This window comes from Ammodytes marinus, assembly GCF_949987685.1.
Source record: "Ammodytes marinus genome assembly, chromosome: 16".
Classification (NCBI taxonomy): domain Eukaryota; kingdom Metazoa; phylum Chordata; class Actinopteri; order Uranoscopiformes; family Ammodytidae; genus Ammodytes; species Ammodytes marinus.
This window is the reverse complement of record NC_137220.1, coordinates 29,466,508-29,487,916: the sequence shown is the minus strand read 5'-3', so window position 1 is coordinate 29,487,916 and position 21,409 is coordinate 29,466,508. Positions and strand designations below refer to the sequence as shown.

The window sequence follows — 21,409 nt, the reverse complement described above, 5'->3', positions numbered from 1 at the left end:
GGGTCGGTTGTCACACACTATGGGGTTGTTTGTCACAATGTTATCTTAATGGGAAAAATCTTAAAAAGAAGGCAAGGAGGCAGAACCAAATTTGAATGTTTAATTGCATTGTCAAGTTGACAAATAGGCCTACATAACGTTCTGTAGCCTTGGCAGCTGGTCTAGTTTGGGATGCACTGGGTTGTTTTGATTTTGTTGCCCTTTTTTCTTTTGCTTGCTAGCTGCCTTTTCCTGCTCTATTCTTTCCTTCTCTGGGGTGTCAGTGAGGATACAGCTTGACAATTTCTTTCGTTATTGGGTTCCTTTTCTGGCTGCAGCCTTGAGATAACATGTGACAACCAACCCCCCAAAAAATTTGACGACCAACCCCAACTTGAATTTCTTGCTAGCATCAAGGCCAACAACCATCTGACAACTAATTAGCTTGCTAACCACAATCTAAACTATAGTTTACCCTTCACACTTTCTGAGGGTAACAAGTGTTTTGTTATAAACCCATTGTGTAAAAGCCTAGAAGAAAAATACTGAGAAGCAAAATATTTTGAATTTGACATGAAAAACACAAAACATCCTCTCACCTGAAATGCAGCTGTCTTCCTCCAAGGAAGTCTATGTATGTGACCTCTGATCCCAATTCTGGACCTTTTTTATATCAACATTTCAGAGCTAGCACGCTCTGGTGGCGAGATATAACGAATGTGACATCCAACCCATGTGACAAATTACCCCGTTCTCCCCTATATACCATATATACATTTCAAATTTTTATTTAAAATGTTCTGTTTGCTTACAAATATAATTCTGAACTTTATATTGGAACGGAATTTGTTGATTTCACAGGAAAACAAAAAGAAAAAGTGAGGGAGACCCGTCAAAGCGGCTTACCTGAGACAAATATTTGGGGATGAGCTCCGCTATCAGACTGTCTGTGGCAGCGGTGATCTCTGACGGCTTGATAATCACACAGTTTCCTAGTTAAGACAACAGTGATTTACATTTGCATATGTTAAAAAATCTAAGACCAAATTTAAGCTGACTGCTTGAAAAGGGCCACATTTACTTCAAATGGTCGTAGAAACAGTCTTACTTTGAGAAACTTTTAAGGGGAATTTCATGTTAGCATCTACTGGCATCAAATCGAGTTCTAGAATTTTTTGTTGTTGTAATGCTCCTACAAGAACAGGGCTTGTAACATCTGTCACGTGAGAGTCTGCTGAAGAACAGCAGCCTTTATCATACATTCCATGCCTTTCAAGTATTCTTATCATTTATCGTCTAGCTTTGAGCAGACATCGTGAATGCAATACACATTAACAGAAACTATTACATTTACTTAGTGGAATTGTATAATCCCATTATGTTTTTAATACAGTAAACAAAACTAACAATCAGCAAACCTTGTGTGGCCCTTTAACTCAACCGTCTTGAATAGAACATCAGGTTCATCATGTGATCTAATGAATGTCTGTTCAAGACCCAAACATTGCTTTTCTTAAAATAAATATAGCACCCTCCTCCAATACACCTGTCACATCTTCAGCTTCAGATTATCTTAAATACTTCACATGAAGAGGATCTAAAAACCACCTGTGCACTAGCTGGTCAGCACCAACTGGCAGACAGACGCAATTAGACACTAGATGGTGTACTTATGTTGCGTTCAAAGTTGGAAGTGGAAAATCTTAATCTGCGTTTCAGTCGTATTTTCCCAATAGAAGGTCGGAAAAATACGACTTCCAAGTTGTCTGGAACGCTTTGAGGTCCGAAATTGCTACTGGGAAACCCTCCTCTCTGAGTTGTATGGAACGTAGCATTAGTGAAGGATATAGCAGCTCAGGAGACATATTTTAATTAGAAGTTTGTGAAGACAAAAACAGAGCTAAAAAAGAGCAATCATTGGACTTAGGTCTCATGTGGCTTTTTCTCTTTAAATGTTTCTTTTATTATGCATGATACTCAATAATGAGAAGCCATCTGATCTATTTTAATATTTAAAAAAAGATAATTAGTTGTGCAACTTGAAGTCCTGTACTGTATGTTCTGATAGTAAAAGGTGTGGATGATACCTGCAGCAATTGCTCCAACCATGGGCGCGATAAGGAGTTGCAGGGGGTAGTTCCACGGCCCAATGATTAAAACAACTCCTAGTGGTTCCCTTCGTACAGAACAGTCATCTAACTTTGTGGCCTGGATATTGACAAATGAAAATACAGCATATATGTACACATAATTTCATAAAAGTTAACTGTCTCTTATTTAAAAAATGTAATTAAAAAAATATTTGTAAAAAAAAAAAAAAAAAAAGAGAAAGGGACAGGCCAATGAAGTGCAGGTTAACTTACCCATGAGGATTACAACTCAGCGTGTATGTGAGTGAACTCTATTGGCCATGCAAAATGTACTGAACAAAAACATAAACGCAACACAGTTTTTTTTACATGAGCTGAAATCAAAAGATATTTGTTCTGGACACCTCATAGAAATGAGCTGAAAAAAATTATTTTACAATGAATTCTATTTTTGGCCCCAAAATGCCTTACTTTGCCTGGACTAATAGTAGTATAACACTCATTGCAGTTGAAAAGATGTGGTTTAGTGTCACTTTAAAGCTACTACGAGTAAGTCGGCACGTTGGCGACACCTTTGAACAAAAGCGGTAGTATTATTACGACGCCAGCTGTCGTGAAGCTGTTTTGTAGCTCGTGCAGGCGTGCAAGATTCAAATAATCAGGAAGCAATATGGTGCGTGTCCGTGTGTTGAAAGTGTGAGGGCACCGGACTCTTTTCGGCTCCGTGAGTCTATGGGTGACACAGCATCAACTAATGCCAGTAAGTGCTAAACACACCTGATTGCAATGAGTTGATGCATTGTCACCTCTCACGGAGCTGAACGAGTCCCCGTGTCCTCACACAAAGCGAATGAACGAGAGATAGCAGTTAGTTAGTATGGATCACGATGAGGTAATGTGTTTATGTTGTAAATAATGACTATTTCCGATGAATAATGGTCATCTGATGATGCTGGTGAGGCAAAGTAAACTTTGTTTTAGTAGGCTACCACTCATTCATTTAGGAGTAAACACTGCAGTCTAGTTTCGCTGCGTGAAATTGTGTATAGGCTACGTTGCTTGGCAACGCCCTCCCGCCCGACTATCACTCTCCCTTTTAGCTTTTCTTCATTGCATTTTCTTTTTTTTTCTTTTATGGTTCAGCCCCGTTATCGGTCATTATGACGACAAACAACTGTCTCAAACAAGGCTCCCGCTCCCCTTCCCTCACCTGGAGGGATATGCTTCTCAAATCGCGTTCCTGCGCCTCACTGAAATCTGTGACCAATACGGATATGTGACCATAGAGCATGCACGCGTGAACCGAAAATCGGACTGGGTGTACGACCAGATCAAATGCAGTAATAAAAACTATATAAAAACGTCTTTCTTTGCACTGATGGTCTCGTTTGCTGTTAAAGGTAATTTATGATTATGAGAGGAAACATGAGGCTGTTTAAAATATATTTAAAAGTTACTCGCTGCCGCTTTAAAGCTTTGAGTTACACTGTTTTCTAGTGGCTGTAAAATGTAATTGCAGGTGCTTTCGGACCAGAGTTTCTTTCAAAACCGAACATAATTGACTGTATTAAGTCAGTATATTGGCAGTTCTTACATGCGGTAGGCTTTCTCTTTGTGTGTGTTCTAACATTGTGACCAAGTTATGAAGAGTAGGCCGTCAGACAGAGAGATTCTGTTTCGCTACACTGTTGGCCCAGTGACACTCGGCCAGACATGCATGCTGTGCTCGATTGTACTTGGAAAATCGGGAACTTCAGACACGGCAGCATACAGTATGCAGAATGACATTTTCATAAATTTTGAGATTTGGGACATACAGTCCCCTCCAATAGTATTGGAACAGTGAGGTCAATTCCTTTATTTTTTGCTGTAGACTAGAAACATTTGGGTTTGACAACAAACGATGAATATGAGACAATAGCTCAACATTTCAGCTTTCATTTCCAGGTATTAACATCTGGATCCGATACACAACTTAGAAGATAGCATTTTTTGAAAAGGAACGCCAAATTTTTAGGCGAGCAAAAGTATTGGAACAGATAGACTTTAAATAAATAAAAATTAATAAGACTTAATATTTTGTCGCAAATCCTTCGCTTGCAATAACCGCATCAAGCTTGTGACCCATTGACAACAGCTTCATGGAAATGATATTCTAAAATTCTTCATGTTATATTCTAACGCTATATCAAAAGAAATTAAAACACTATGAGGTCAGATTCACTGGCAAGGAAGCTACAGAAAAATAATGTTAATGACTTCTGGAAATAAATAAAAACTATTAATAATTGCAAAAAATCTCTTACAGTGGTTGACACTAACGGTTGCCCGCTTGCCCGGGGCAACTGAAAATAATGTTTGGGCAAGTTGAGATTGCTTCTTGGTTGCCCGGACGGGCAAGTGGATTTTAGAGGGTTTGTCTGTAGTCTAGGCTATGTATTCATGTGTTTTACAGTCTGCAAAAAAAAAAAATTTCCTGCTAACTCACACAAAATAGATCGGCTATATTCGCAATTGAGCAGCTGCGCGCGGCAGCCAGCAGCATCACGGTCGCTCTTTCGCACTCGATCTCTCTATCTCTCTCTCTCTCACACACACACACACACACACACACAGCCTGTGTGCGCGCAGTTTCGCTGTCTACGTTCCGATAGCCGGCTCTATCCTACGGACCTGGTTCCGCTATATTCAAAACCCAGAAATCAATAACGTAATAATAACTTATCGATACCGCTATGGAGTCCAGTAGGATAGGTCACATTATATAATTTTAAATATCGAGTCGGGTCATCTTCATCTAATTAGGCCTACTTCAGCGTATTATTCCATCACTGGACCGCATCATGGACTGTAAAAGTGTTCTACCTTCGACTGTCTTGAAGAAACTCCTTCCACCCGCTCCGTCTCCAAAAAAAAAAAAAAAACTCTTGTCTGCTGAGCCGCTGCCGCTGCAGACGGGCTCCGCACCGTCTCATCATTCATTCAATGCAGCGGTGATCAACAAACGAGAGACTGTAGCAAGTGACAAGTCCCGCAGTTAAAAAATCGGATAGTTTTTAAATCCATATTAAAATCTGCAGGATAAGACCTAGTTAGCTAAAAAAAATCGCAAACGGTTCAAATGTGATGTGTTCAGGTCGGCTCAGTAAAATGATTATTAGGCAAAGGTCAATAAAATGACATCATGATGTGTTCAAATGTAACATCAAGAAAATAAGAAATTTGAGTTTTTCGCGGGAAGCTTGAATAATAGCCTACAGTTTGGGTAAAAAAAATTGTTTTCCCAGCAATATAAACTAAATAGTAGGCCTAAATATGGAATTATGACCTGCTTAAAGTCCTATCCTGAGCTCTGCTCATCTTGTAAGCAATTAAAGCAATAATACCAGTTCTCTTTAAACAAAATAATAGAAAGGTATCGATAAAGATTTGAATTGTGGAGTCTTTATAATGGTATCAATATGAATAGAAATTAATGATCCCCCTCCTTACTTACAGTATAACTGGGCAATAGCTTTAACATGGTGGACTTTAATAATTTTATGGCACACGATCACTTTTTGGCACAATGTGACCGTTTTAAATAAGTAAAATTTTTGTGTGGAAGCTAACTTTCAGCTTGACTCTGAGCTAGACTGAGTTTTCTGAGCCCCTGGGCAAGGTGCATGGCAAAAAGAGGCCCTTTCACGATGCTGCAGCAGGACCAAGCGCTTGGTGTAGTGTGATGTCATGATATCTAGGCTTATATGAATTGTTGTTCGTTTTATGTGGTCAGGATGAGACTAGTAACTAGTGTTTGCATTTAAGAGATAAGAGATCGCTAAAATGTATAATTCAATTAGCCTATACTGTATATATCATTGTTTAACATTTTTTTTTGTTTTTTTTGGGCAAGTGAACACAACATTCGGGCAAGTAAAACATTACCTGTACTTGCCCTATGGGCAAGTGCATTTGAAACCTTAGTGTCAACCCCTGTCTTACATCTAATATAGATGGTGCGAGTGGTCCTGATGAAATTTCAGTTATGGCGGAAACAATACTATGAACTGTTAAACTGTGTAAAAGGTGGTGTGTTTGTAGTGGATAGTGTAGATTTTAATGATGATGTTGTTGTCACTGCTGCTGAAGTCCATGAGGCAATATTGAAGTTAAGAGATAACAAGGCCTGTGGTCAGGATGATATTACAGCTGAACATGTTAAACTTGCCAGTAAGAAACTATACCCTCTGGTGGCTCTATGTTACACAGGCCTTTTTGTTCATGGATTGTTACCGGATTCTATGTTCTCTGTTGTGCTAGTACAAGTGATCAAAGATAAAGTGGGTGTAGTGTATTTCATAATGACACATTCTAAGATTACTGATAATCAGGAGATTGCTTAATTACATGCAGAATTAACTAAGGAAAGCCAGGAGAAGCTCCCTCTGTGTGTGTTGGTGAGGACCAGTGGACTGCAGTGGTCCAGTTTCGTGACTTTAATTATCTTCTGTTGGCATTACATTGGCATACGGTGTGTTGGCGTTTGCAGAGCCGGCCCAAGCCTTCAGGGGGCCCTAAGCGAAATATGATTAGGGGGCCCCTCTCCAATGTTAGCGCTGCTGAAACTATAGATCTTTGCTAAATATCATTCACACACCCAGTGTTTTCCGCTAGTGCCTCCACTGTGCAGCTGTGCGAAAATGTTAGACAGCCGAGATTCCGACCCTCCTAGGGGTGTCCGGGGGTATGCCCCCCCCCCGGGAGATTTTTTTAACCTTTTTAAAGTGAAATGCATGAATCTGGTAGCCTGGCATTCCCAGACCTGCCACTAGGCGCTGGCAAATTAAATTTGCTGCGCGTGTTGGTCTGGACACGCTCCGTTGAAGCTTTATCAAGAAGACCAGAAATCTGGGCTCACGTTTCAATTGGTTCTATCTAATATGGGCGCACCAGAGCCCTTTATATGGTGCTCTGGGGAGGACGTAACCGGATGACGACAGTGACGTGCATGCGACGTCGAAGCCGTGATAGTAAACATCAAATATGGCTGCGGATATGTTGTGTGAGTTTGAGACTGCTTTGGCCTCGACCCTTAACGATTTGGAAGACGGCACTCAAATCTTTCATTAGCAAGTAAGTGGAATGTTCTATTTTGCTGACCGACAACGGCAAACGTTTAATTTAAGTTTAACAGCTGTTCGCTAAACGAAAGGGGCTTACGTCGCCTTGTGTATTGCTCTGATTGGTTGTAGTGCTATCCAACTGCGTGCAGTGGCATTTGAAATGCACGAGTAGGAGCCGCCCCTTGAGTTGGAAATTACTAATGATAGTGGCCAGACCCTCTATCGTTCAAGATATCAGGGTCTGGATTTCCAGGCTATGAATCTGGTGTACTTTGAGAGAAAAATTAAGAGGCTAAATCTGAGAAATTTTGTGTGAACAAATAATTTGGATACACTGGGTCAGATGAATTAGAAGCTATTGAAGGACACATGGATTTTCCATACAAATATTAATATAAAATTAAATATTATGGAGGGTCCTCTGGGTTGGGCTTGGAGCTCTTTTTCTTTTACGGGACATATTTCTCTGTAATATAATGAATGCATTTAAATTCAGTGAGAGGAACGAAGCAGAAGAACTCGGTTGTCCAGCTACTGTATCTTTTTTTCCACAGACGAGGCTGAAATAGGCTATAGACTATACACAGTGCATGGGCAACTGAGGGCAGCCCCATTTCCAATTGTTTTTAAATAAACTCAATACACACTGTGCATGGATGTGAACGTGACATGATCAGATAATTTCGGATTACCTCCCAGGTGAACTGATTACATTTTTAGGCTATTAATTATCTAGACCAAAACATTTTATTCTTTTTTTTGTATGTTAACTCACATTTGCATAATATGATGTTAATATCAAACACAAAAACTAAAAAAAAATTATTATTATTATTTTTTTTTGAGGGGGCCCTAAGCGACCGCTTAGTTCGCTTATGCCTCGGGCCGGCTCTGGGCGTTTGTGTGTGTGTGGGCGTGGGGGTGGGTGTATGGGTGCGTGGGGGTGTGTGTGGTCTAAAAGAAAGATACAAAAGAAAATACTAATTAGCAATAATGTCACAGTATTAACTTAAGCAAGAACACACCACTACAATAGAAAGCTACAGTGTACAGGTTAAGCTACACAGTCACTGCATTAATAACATTAAATGAACAGGCTGCTATAAAGTGGCTAATATCTCTAATACGGTCAAATGCACTAACTGCCCACATAATATCAGCACTAGCTTAAAGACGAGTGAAACTCAACTGACGCACGGCTAGGGATGGGGATCGAAACCCGGTTCTATCAAGGACCCGGTTCCACTTTTTTCAAAACCCGAAAATCAATAACGTTTGGGCTTATCGATACCACTATCGAGTCTCGTCGTTTTTTTCTCCCGTAGGTCCTGTAACGCAATTGTGTGTCCCTCGAGTCGCGTCACGGCATTTAAATCAAATCAAACCAATCACTGCTGCATGTCCGCCAATGTTTATGAATGATATGCAAACAGGTATTAAAAGTAAAACAAGTGAAGTCTGGCAGTTAACTTCGCTCGCGAGGATGGCTGAACGGGCGAAAAGGTCTATGGTTTGGCTTTATTTTACCAAGCTCGAAGATAAAGCAGAAGCGAAATGCAACTTATGTTGCAAAATCATTTCTTGTAAAGGGGGGAACACAACCTCAATGGCCAAGCACATCAGCATTGTGCATCAAATAAAGGCCAAATGCAGTACCTTCGACTGTCTCTGGATTGAAAAGACTCGGTCTTCTCCTCCTCCTCCTGCTGCTGCCGCCGCACCACAGACGGGCCCGTCTTCATCATCCACAAAGTACCAGCGGTAAACTCACACAGACTGTGTAGCTTGTTGTCCCGTGACTCCCGTCAGTTAAAAATAGTAATCCAATTGTGAAATCCGTGTTGTAATCGGCAGCATACAAGCTAGTTAGCTTAAAAAGTAAACAAAGTTTTCAGACGTGCTGCGTGATGATGTGTTCAGGATGGCTCAGTAAAACGACTATTAGGTTATCATGATGCGTTCAAGTATAACGTAAAGGAATGGGAAATTTAGTTTTTGGCAAAGAAACATGAGTAATACAGTTGTATTAGTGCTCTCATCATTTTAAAATATATATTTAAACTACTGATGCCAATATTTATTAGAAATTTAATTTAATTTAAAATACAATTATTTATTTCCTAAATATTTTCCTAATCTCTAAAACATGATAAAGTGACAGTAGACAATACATTAACCAACAAGTGCGAACATTTATATATTTTTTTCATAGATAGTATACACTTGATTTTTTAAAACCAAAAATAATATTTTCTTCAAAATATAATAATAATAATAATAATAGAAAAGTATCGATAGTGGTATCGATAAAGACCCGGATCGATAAGGCGTATCGATAAAGGTATCGATATCAATAAATATTAACGATCCCCATCCCTACGCACGGCACACTATTACACAATGAATAACTGTCAGCTGTTAACCTGCAAGCACACAGCTTTAACAATAAACATGATCTAAATAAACTAACATCAGTGTCCTCTCTACACTACTTACTTTTTCTCAGTGACGCACACGGGCCGCCACACATAAAACACAGCCGAACTTTGGCGAGACACACATGAACTGACAAACGGCTCGGAACTTCACATAAACGGAGCGCGAGTCCAAACGGTTGCTTAGCAACGGGGGGACGCTGCCTGCAGACAGGCTGCGCTGCACGTGATCAGCAGAGCCTTTTGTACAGTTTGTGTGTGTGAAGTTGAGGCCGGAATGCTGGCTGTTAAGGTTATGGGTCTGCAGGGAAAACAGCCATTAAATCACGAGCCAATGGGGCAACCAGAACGGTTCATGTAGCGGTCAAGGGCTCTGGACGTACAAGGAATGCATCTTTTTACGAGCCTGAACTAGAGATGCATCTGAGTCTACTTAAACAAACTCAGGAAAACGTGTAGAACTAATGCTAATTTATGGGACAACTGTCCACCAGTGTTGCTGCAAAAGCACACAAGCAGACATATTGGCGACATGCCTTGTAGGCCAGAAGATGATGCTGTAAGAAAGTAGGCAGTGTCCAGATAGTTCGAATTCACCAATCAGACTGATTAAGGGCAGATCTTAGCGAGGGAAACGGACCAATCAGGACATCACATTTTGGGGTTAAAAAGAAGCACACACGGACAGAGGGAAGGTTGGGATAATGGAATTGGCTAACCGGGCATGGCCAGCCTGGTCTGACACAGGCGATGGGTTATTTTATCCTAATAAAATACTTTATCCACCTCAACTCATCCTGTCTCAGCAGATTCATTCTATTTCTCAAACTAACACCTTTTATGATGAACCCCTCAGAAATATACTACATGGGGAAGCTAAACAGCTCTGGGCTGGGTCTTAACTACGCCTGGTCGTAACTTGCCGTTCTAAGTCCGACCTAACCGTTACGCCTGTTGCACCAACTGGGCTTAGCGTTCTTTTCACAAAGACTAGGCGTAAATCCTACACTGTAAATAATTACCAGGATTTCACAATATTTCACTGTAATATTTCACAATAAATTACTGTGAAAATCACTTTACAGGCTCTAACTGTAATGTTCACAATATAATACAGTAATTTCAAATTTCACTGTTATTTACTGTGATATTTGCATTACAAGGATTTCACAACATGTTACTGTAGTTTTTCACAGTTAAATCCTGTATTCAGACCATTCCCTGTGAAAACACAGTAATTTACGTTGACGCACTGCATTGTGGGAGGTCCCGCGACTTTTAATTTTTAACCGTAACCGAGCAGTTAGCTCATTCGGCGCCAAGTGAAGACAGAGGAAGAAGAAGCTTCACTGATAAGGTAAGTCTCTCTCAGTTTTAGCATTAATAGGTGGTTAATCTTAAATGATTGTGGTTAAATGTGTTAACAGTTAGTCTGAAAATAGAATGTGTACATTTTTTTCCATGATATTTTAATTTTTTTATGAAAATTGAAATGTTTCTAAAGCCTAAAATATGCTTTTATTCCAAATATTGTTGACTTGATATACTGTTGATTTTGTCGGTAAATTAACCAACATTCATTTGGATCACTGGGTTATTTTAGCTCGACTTTTTGATGTGAGGTACAAGTTATTGGATTGATCGTGTCACATTGGTTAGCTAGCTTGCTAACGTCCTCCCCAGCAGTGTTGTCTGATGAGAATTACATAGGCTAGCTTCATTGTTGTTTTTTCAACATTTGAAATGCCTGAAGCCTAAAATATTGTTACAGCTTGTTGGTCGTGTCAGTAACTAAATGATCCGACATTATTTTGGATCATGGTTGTGGTATTTTAGCTCCACTTTGGCGGCCTCCACTCGTGTATGATTACCGAAGCCCCTCGCTGTCATTGCCGCCGCGGCAGCAGATGCTTTTCAGCTCCGGGCTCTCGGGTGGAGTCCTCCGGTAAGGAGGGGGCAACCGCGCGGCGGTGTGAAAAAGCCTTAACTGTCTCTAACTTGCCCTGTTTATGTTCTGCTGCTGCGCACACAATGCTGTTGTGTTTAGTATGATGCTGATTTGCTGTTTGTGTATTTGCCAGCGGTGTGCAAATTTATCACGCATGCAAACTAGTCAGCTTTCGGCGAAATTCGCCGTTTTGTTAACAAAATTGGCCCCCTATATCGTCAGCACTGTGTGTGTGTGTGTGTGTGTGTGTGTGTGTAGTGACCATAGCGACTGAGTGAGTATGAGTGACAGATGGTAACTCCTATCATATGTGCGTTGACGGTGATTTGGCCAATCAGAACCTATATTTGTCTCTGATGGGCGGTGACATCAGTCAGTCAGAGCGTCTGCAGGGAAGTTGACTTTTTCTCCTCTCTGCAAGTTTTCGGAGCGTGCAAGAAGCCACAGTATTATTATTTTACCGTGGAAATGTGCCTACTTAGTTTACATGAATCACTTTTATAATAAGTACACTGAGTTTTCCAACCGTTGTTTTATATGGCCGATTGTATTGCTTTATGCACGCTGATTAACGGCCGCGACTTGCGGATTGTAACTGCAGAAAACGTCACCTCAAATTAGTTATGTTCTTTTGGCTATTGCTGTTTTCACGGTTTTTGAAATGTGTGTGGTGTTCTGGCCGACACACCTGAAGTGAATGTAGTGCTTACAGCAGATCAGCGCCAAACCACACACTCACTATGTTACCGTTATGTTCCAGCACACTAGAGAGATGAACAAAAAAAAAATCCAATAAGCATGGCTTTGGTGTGAAGGCCCCTTCAGGCTGCACAGTTGACTGTTGAAAAAGATACGTTAATTTTCCACCTTTTAAATTTATCTGAATCTAGTTGAGCTTTCATTCAGGCAGCTTAATGTGATGCCATTAGAATGAACACAGCAGGTGTTGTCTGTTGCACTGACTCCACACATTCATTCTGAGATATTCTTTATTATAGCATTTTAAGTGTGTGTGTGGCATATGTTAATGTGTCTTTCTCTGTTCCCAGGTGTTTTGTTGAGCATCTATTGAAGGCAGCCATCGCCATCGTATTGTATTTCGCCACTCTCTGGCCAGAGAGGCACAGAGGTAAACTTGTTAGCTTAAAACTGTGCAGTATTACAAATATTATTATATCAATACATTGTAATAGGGCTGGGCAATATGGGGTAAAATCAATATCTCTGTATTTTTGGACTATATCTTGATACACAATATACAGTATATCTCAATATTTTTCAAATGTCTTATGCTCTATTTAATTAATTTTTTTACATAACATCACACCAGTAATATGATTTAAATAGTCCCTGCAAAATGTGTCTGCACTAACGATGCAATATGAAACAACATATTGTTTATATTCTTTAGTGCTTTCTGTTTGAGTTGTCCATTAGACAATCAATTACATCAGTAACAATTATCAATAAGTGGGTAACCAGTTGTGAAAATACTCAAGGTTGCTGAAACTTCTTTCCTTGTTCATTTAGCACCCAACTTCTTTACAACAGCTCTGCATGTGTGTTCTCTGTTCTTTTCAGGTGACATGCAGAAGCCAACCACATGGATGCTCAGCATTGAACTGTCAGAAGGTTGTCGTGGGACCACACCATTCCTTCGGCAATGGAGTAGCTGCACTTCTTGCAAGCCATTATTGCTTTAACCTGCAGTACCCGGAGGAGGGCCCCTCCACTTTGGAGTTTATCCAAAGGTATTTTAACACTCAAATGAATATTGTACTGCAGGGTTTCCCACAGTGCTTTCTAGTTAAAGCGGATACGAAGAACTCTTTTAAATATCTCTAAAAAAGTCTTATTTTTCCTCTGATGATCATAAATTACCTTTAACAGCAAACAACACCATCAGTGCAAAGAAAGCAGTTTTTATTTAGTATTATTAATGCCTTTGGTCTGGTCGCACACCCAGTCCGATTTTCGGCTTGCGCATGCAGGCCCTATTGTCACATATTTGTATTGGTTGCAGATTTCAGTGTAGCGCAGCAATGCGATTTGAGTAGCCTATCCCTCCAGGTAAGGGAAGGGGAGCGGGAGCCTTGTTTGAGACAGTTATTTATCGTCATATGGCTGATAACGGGGCTGGACCATCAAAGAAAAAAAAAAAATTCCTCTTAAGTGAATGAACGGTACTAAAACAAGGTTTACTTTGCTTCATTCATCATCATCAGACGACCATTATTCATCTGATATAGTCATAATTTACAACAACATAAACACATTACCTCATCGTGATCCATACTGCTGTCTCTCGTTCATTCGCTTTTTGTGAGGGCACAGAATCTTTCAGCTCCTTGAGAGTAGTTAGCTGACACTGCATCAACTCATTGCAATCAGGTGTGTATGGCACTGACCAGCATTAGTTGATGCAGAGTCACTAACCACTCTCACAGAGACGAAAAAAGTCTGTGCCCTCACACTTTCAACACACGGACATGCACTATATTGCGCCCTAATCATTTGACACTTGCACCCCCGGCACGAGCTAGAAAGCCCAAATTCAAATGCCAAAGTTCCTCGTAGCTACTTTAAGGCTACAGTTGAACCAAAAAAAGTACATTGACTTAAATTGTCTTTCATCTCTGTGATGAACAGCAGCCCCTAATTGTTGATACTATCAGTGTGCCCGTAACTTCTTTCTTTGGTGTAAGGTTTACTCCATCTGTCTTGAAATTATGCAATATATATCAATGTAAAACTGAAAGTTGTTTTCTTGGTTCATTCACAGGTGCTTCTTGAGCATCAACCCAGAGACGGGCTCCAAAGTCAAGAAAGGACGTGGACTGATTAATCCACATGTAGGCAGTGAGCACACTCTTACGGAAAATATTGAACTTTGAATGGTTATCAATGTAAAATGTGTCTTGTGTTTAGAAAAAAGTGTAAATGTGGTGTTTTTCCTCTTCAATTAATTAATCAGCTGGCTACACTGTGTCCCACTAATATGATGTCACTAGTTACGTTGCTGCCGTGGCCAGTGCCTATCTACGGCTCTGATCCATAGACTGTATATATTCTTTCCGTGCAGCATAAACCCGTCTACCATGTAAAGGTGCTAACGAGCCAGATCTAGCTGTTAGACGTGTAGGCTACATTTCTTTGGTCCATGTTGTTGTTATAATGGCCGATCTGTTTATTCTGTTGTCTCTCATGCTTTTGAAATGACAGTGATGTATTTCCTATTCGCCAATCTTTGCAGATAGAATAAGAATTTTAAACTAGAAAATTCTGCAGACATTTTAAAAGTGCAAGCCCCCCGGCGCCGACCGCCAGCCCCGCTTTCGCGGCCAGAGGCGACCTTAGATGAAATCAAAACGCAACTACTAAACATTCTATGCAAAGGAAGGGATGGGTGGGGCAGAGACAGCTCAGCTGCACCTGCGTAAATCTTTTGGTCAATGGCGGCCATGTTTTGCAAGCTATTCTACTAATCTTGAAAAATATGGCTGCCATTGACCAACACGTTTACGCAGGGGCTGGGCTTAACAGCTAATTGGCCATAACTCATTGAACATAGGTCCTATCATGAAACTTGCTGGAAATGGCAGAACATGTGTGGTAGCATGTCTCCCAAGGCTTTTAAAGCCCAATCCATATAGGGGGCGACACAAATGTGAGACCCATAGCTCAGAAACACACGTACAGATCATGGTGCACCACAATAAAGCCTCTTGGACCATAGGGGTCAGCCATGATTCATTTATTTTTTGACCTTAGCACTTTTAAAATGTCCGTGAATTTTCTAGTTTTAAATTATTATTACAATGGCAGGGCACAGCACATCCTGTGGCATATGAAATTAAATGGCATACCACATGTCACAGTGACAGCTGCCATAGGTTGATTTGGGATCTCTGCCACTCAGACCTATGGGTTACCGTGCCCTGCCAAACCGAACTGCTACTCAGTGGGAAGGATGAATAACTATTGTACATTTATAGTTGAAAGCATGCTCATAAAGTTTGATTCAAAATGTTGTGTTTTCAAGGTTTGAAATGTGCTTGAAATTGTGAAACACACAGAAACATTACACCACTTTGCATACAGAATTATATTGTATCAGTTAATGTGAAAACAAAACTACTTGGATCAAATGTTTACGTCACAAAAACACAAGTTCAGATTTTTAGGCTTAAAAATGTAATTATTTTTACAGATTATAAGGTTCTCCGAATCGTACTTCCAACTTGTTTGAAAAAGTTAAAATGTATTAATGTGTAAATAAATATTGAATTGAACAAATTGCCTGTTTTCTTTGTTTTCCTTTTACTTTAGATGCATGTTTTTAAAGTTACACTATATTGCTATATCACAGTAATTCCATGGGAAAGACAACTGTGAATTCACAGTAAATTACTGGCTACCTAATTGCATTACTTTCACAGTAAAAATAAAAAATACAGCTATTAATTGTAATTTAAGTACTGCAAGGTACTGTAATAACACAGCTATATATTGCTATATCACAGTAATTCCATGGGCATGGTAACTGAAGATACTGTATGCAGTTGTATTTTTATTGTAATTTACTGTGATTTTCACTGTAAATTAATGTGAACTATTTACTGTTAATTACTGTGAAAATGTGTACAGGAAATTACTGTGAAATTACTGTGAAAGTAATGCAATTAGGTAGCCAGTAAAATCCTGTAAATTTACAGTATTTTTTTTTACAGTGTACCCCTGGTCACGGGCAGGCGTAAAGTCAAAATTCTAAGCCGTTTCTATACCAAAAACATCAAATCCATTCAGTTGTGTGTCAACAAAAGCCAAGGTATGAGAGAATATGACTAATGCTCGGGAAAGAAATTGTGTGCCGCACGTTACTCTCTCTCTCTCTCTCTCTCGTCCTGCCTGCTCTTCCTTTTTAATTATTGCCATTGCGCATCAAGTTAACTGGTTAATCGGGAGAGGCGATCCCGTCACCTGCAGCTCTGCATGGATCCCTTGTTAAAAGACTCAGCTGTTGGCATAATGCTCCGACACAGAAGTAACTTGATGCGCTGTGGCATTAATTGCATACGGCGATGGCTGTCAGGCAGCATGCAGGCAGGCACCTGTATAGCCTACTTTACCAACTTTAAGTTGTCTCAATGTGATTTTTTGTTACTTTTTAATAAAGGGCCCGTGTCCACCTAGCTTTTTTCGGGCATAAACGGCGGCGGTGCGCTTGGATCAAGCGTGTGTGCGCTGGAAGAAAGAACAGTGTAAAGTGGTGGCCTAGCCTTACCTAATTTCCTTGCCTATTACTGGGCAACGCACATCAAAACCGTAATTTCTTGGCTGGATGATACCGATCTCAATTCTGATTGGCTAAAAATGGAGAGAGAGGACTGCTTTCCTTTCTCAATAGGTGCAATTGTCATGTCCCCAGTATCATTGAATAGGTCAACATATGACAATAACCCTTTAATACATGCTGCCATATGGGTCTGGAAGCAGTTGAAGTCCTTCAACACTTGCAAGCCTAGATAAACTTGACTTGTGTATTAACAGACAGGCGGATTCAGAGAAGTTGATATCCTATATTTACAATGTTCTACAAAACATTAACGCCCCTTCATCTAAGGTCTACAAGCGTGCTTGGGAGGAGGAGCTGGGTCAGCAAATTCCCAATGACCTATGGGACGATAGCTTGCATTATACAGGTCCTTCTCATATAATTAGCATATTGTGATAAAGTTCAATATTTTCTGTAATGTACTGATAAACATTAGACTTTCATATATTTTAGATTCATTACACACAACTGAAGTAGTTCAAGCCTTTTATTGTTTTAATATTGATGATTTTGGCAAAAAAGTAAAGAAAAACCAAAAATCCCTATCTCAAAAAATTAGCATATTTCATCCGACCAATAAAAGAAAAGTGTTTTTAATACAAAAAAGTCAACCTTCAAATAATTATGTTCAGTTATGCACTCAATACTTGGTCGGGAATCCTTTCGCAGAAATGACTGCTTCAATGCGGCGTGGCATGGAGGCAATCAGCATGTGGCACTGCTGAGGTGTTATGGAGGCCCAGGATGCTTCGATAGCGGCCTTAAGCTCATCCACAGTGTTGGGTCTGGTGTCTCTCAACTTCCTCTTCACAACATCCCACAGATTCTCTATGGGGTTCAGGTCAGGAGAGTTGGCAGGCCAATTGAGCACAAATGGTCAGTAAACCATTTACCAGTGGTTTTGGCACTGTGAGCAGGTGCCAGGTCTTGTTGAAAAATTAAATCTTCATCTCCATAAAGCTTTTCAGCAGATGGAAGCATGAAGTGCTCCAAAATCTTCTGATAGCTAGCTGCATTGACCCTGCCTTTGATAAAACACAGTGGACCAACACCAGCAGCTGACATGGCACCCCAGACCATCACTGACTGTGGGTACTTGACACTGGACTTCAGGCATTTTGGTATTTCCTTCTCCCCAGTCTTCCTCCAGACTCTGGCACCTTGATTTCCGAATGACATGCAAAATTTGCTTTCATCCGAAAAAAGTACTTTGGACCACTGAGCAACAGTCCAGTGCTGCTTCTCTGTAGACCAGGTCAGGCGCTTCTGCCGCTGTTTCTGGTTCAAAAGTGGCTTGACCTGGGGAATGCGGCACCTGTAGCCCATTTCCTGCACACGCCTGTGCACGGTGGCTCTGGATGTTTCTACTCCAGACTCAGTCCACTGCTTCCTCAGGTCCCCCAAGGTCTGGAATCGGCCCTTCTCCACAATCCTCCTCAGGGTCCGGTCACCTCTTCTGGTTGTGCAGCGTTTTCTGCCACACTTTTTCCTTCCCACAGACTTCCCACTGAGGTGCCTTGATACAGCACTCTGGGAACAGCCTATTCGCACAGAAATTTCTTTCTGTGTCTTACCCTCTTGCTTGAGGGTGTCAATGATGGCCTGCTGGACAGCAGTCAGGTCGGCAGTCTTACCCATGATTGCGGTTTTGAGTAATGAACCAGGCTGGGAGTTTTTAAAAGCCTCAGGAATCTTTTGCAGGTGTTTAGAGTTAATTAGTTGATTCAGATGATTAGGTTAAGAGCTCCTTTAGAGTACCTTTTCATGATATGCACATTTTTTTAGATAGGAATTTGGGGTTTTCATGAGCTGTATGCCAAAATCATCAGTATTAAAACAACAAAAGACCTGAAATATTTCATTTGGTGTGCAATGAATCATTATTATCATTACATTGTGGAAAATAATCAACTTTATCACAATATGCTAATTATATGAGAAGGACCTGTATTCATACCTGCTCCATAAATGCCAGACACTGTCTAATTCAGTTTAAAGTGCTACACTACTCGAAATCAAAACTGAACAAAATATTCCCCAATGTTTCCCCCCTCTGTGACAAATGTCAGATCCAAGAGGCCACTTTAACCCACAGCTGTACTCTCTGCCCCAAAATCGAAAGCTTTTGGACCGAAATATTCAAGATCTTCTCCAAAACTCTGAAAATGACACTAGAGCTAGACCCTAGAATGATTATTTTGGGGCATTCCGAGGCACTTAGCAAACTATCTGCTTCTCAAAAACGCTTTGTCTCTTATGGACTAATAGCAGCAAAAAAACTCATACTTAAATTTTGGAAGGGTGATGAGGTTCATCCAGCGAAGCTGTGGATTTCAAATTTAACAGACACATTGCACCTAGAACGTATTGGGTTTATCTTGAGTGATAAACTGAAGCATTTTTCAAAAATATGGTCACCTTTTATTTCATTTCTCGATCAACAAACAATCTGAACATACACATAAAAATCACACGTAGCCCCGGATGGGTAGGTTAAGGGGTGGGTAGATGGATTTTTTTTTTTTTTTTGCGGTTCTTATTTTTTTGTCTTTCTTTTTGTTTTTTCTCTCCTTTACCTTTTCTATTATGTTTGAAAAAAAATTGGAATTGAAGCAGTTCCTTATTGCATGTAAATGTCAAGTGATATGCACTTCTGCTTTCAATAAAAAAATATTTGAAACGGAAGAGAGAACAGTGTGCGCAAGGGGAGAATGAAAAAGCTGATCGTAATTCTCGACTGTCGCTGTAGACTATGATCGACACTTCTTTTACTGTTTACTGTTTTCTATTCCCATGCTTTGTCCGTATGACAAAGGGTAGACCTCTATGTTAACAAAACGTAGCCTTGACAAAAATGACGAGCTAGTCACATAGGCTATGTGTGTGCAACGATCCGTTATAAAAACAAAAAACAATAGAAAAAAAATACTAGGCTACTGTAAAATAGCCTATGTAGAAGTGTGCACCCAATCTTCTCCCACAAACGGGCTTTCCTCTAACTTTTGGTAATTTTTTGTCAGAGAGAGAGCTGCTGAGAGTCATAGGCACAAGAAAAAACTCCCTACAAAACAATGTGCTGCGCGCGCATAAACCAGTTAGGCCTATGTCCCTTGGCTTTTGTTAAAACAACGTCACTGGCCACAAACTCTGTTTTCCAATACAATTTTTATTTAATTTAGTAAAGCCTACGTTTTGATTGAATTTCTAATGAGAACCTATTGGTAATGCGCATTAGTGCGCACCTCAGCGCTTTACTGAAGGCTCTCGTCTAAAATTGGGGTCCCTGGTTTTTTAATTAGAATCTTGGTCTATTGGTACTCCCATCAGGCAATGAGGGTGAGAAGGGGGAATGTAACATCTGATCCCTTCCATGTTACCAATGGTGTTCGCCAGGGCGGAATTTTGTCTCCTTTACTTTTTAATATGTATATGAATGACTTGTCTTTGATTTTAAATGCATCTGGTACAGGCTGTAGGATTGGGGACTCACTCATTAACCACCTTATATACGCAGATGATCTGGTCATCTTTAGCCCATATAGAGCTGGTCTACAACAGCTTCTGAGAGTATGCACACAGTATGGTGATGATTTTGACATAAAATACAAAGCAAAAAAGAGTAAGATCATGATTGTCAGAAGCAGAGGAGACAGACAGTCAACCTTCCCTGACTTCTATCTGTCTGGCACTGCACTCAGTGTGTGCAGTGAAATTACATACTTGGGCCATATTATGTCTAATGACCCGTCTGATGACAAGGATATCTATAGGCAGCGTCGGAAGCTGTATGCACAAGCGAACATGCTCTGCCGTAAGTTTAGTATGTGCTCTGTACCTGTCAAAATCTCACTCTTTAGAGCGTATTGTACGCCGCTGTATACTGCCCACCTGTGGTGTCGTTATAAACAAGGCAGCATTAGAAAGCTTACAGTGGCCTATAATGACAGCATGAGGCTGCTGCTGAGAGCTCCAAGAAGCTCCAGCGCAAGCCAAATGTTTGTAAGTGTTGGGGTCCCTACCTGCTGTGTTGTGTGGCCTGATGTATGGATTTATGTGTAGGGCATCTAAGTCCGAAAATAACTTAATTGCAGTTTTGGCTAACCCTCTATGCAGTTCGGTCAGATTTTCTTCCAGACTGTGGAACCATTGGCGATCATGTCTGTATGCTAGACACTGAATATTGTGAAAGGCTGTGTATTTTTTACCCTGTGTTTGTCTATTTGTTTATGTTGTTTGTGTTGATATGGATCCCCCTGGGTCTGAAATAAAGAATTATAGGTAACGCTTTATATTAAGGTTCTTGTTATTAGCCTTAGTTAATAGGTAATAAGGACCTTATTAGATACTTATTAACATTAATTTGTGTTAATAAGACAATATATAAGTGTTAATAATAACATAATAAACATGTTGACAGTGTGATTATAAGACTTTTATAAGCACTTATAAGAAACGTCTTAACTATTTATTGATTGCTTAATAGCATTAATAAAAGTTTTCTGAGTTTCTGATAGCTG

The 21,409-nt window shown here is 40.2% G+C and overlaps 1 protein-coding gene across 2 annotated transcripts in view; it reads right to left on the bottom strand.

Moving 5' to 3' along the window:
* aldh3b1 (aldehyde dehydrogenase 3 family, member B1) overlaps nucleotides 1–21,409 on the bottom strand; it is a 63,617-nt gene that overhangs the window by 33,059 nt on the left and 9,149 nt on the right. For both annotated transcript variants that reach the window (XM_080044275.1, XM_080044276.1), the window contains exons 4-5: nucleotides 2,067–2,187; nucleotides 886–971 (exon numbers count right to left, since the gene is read on the bottom strand). In XM_080044275.1, the coding sequence (XP_079900401.1) occupies nucleotides 886–971; nucleotides 2,067–2,187 (207 nt within the window). The remainder of the gene's footprint in view (nucleotides 1–885; nucleotides 972–2,066; nucleotides 2,188–21,409) is intronic.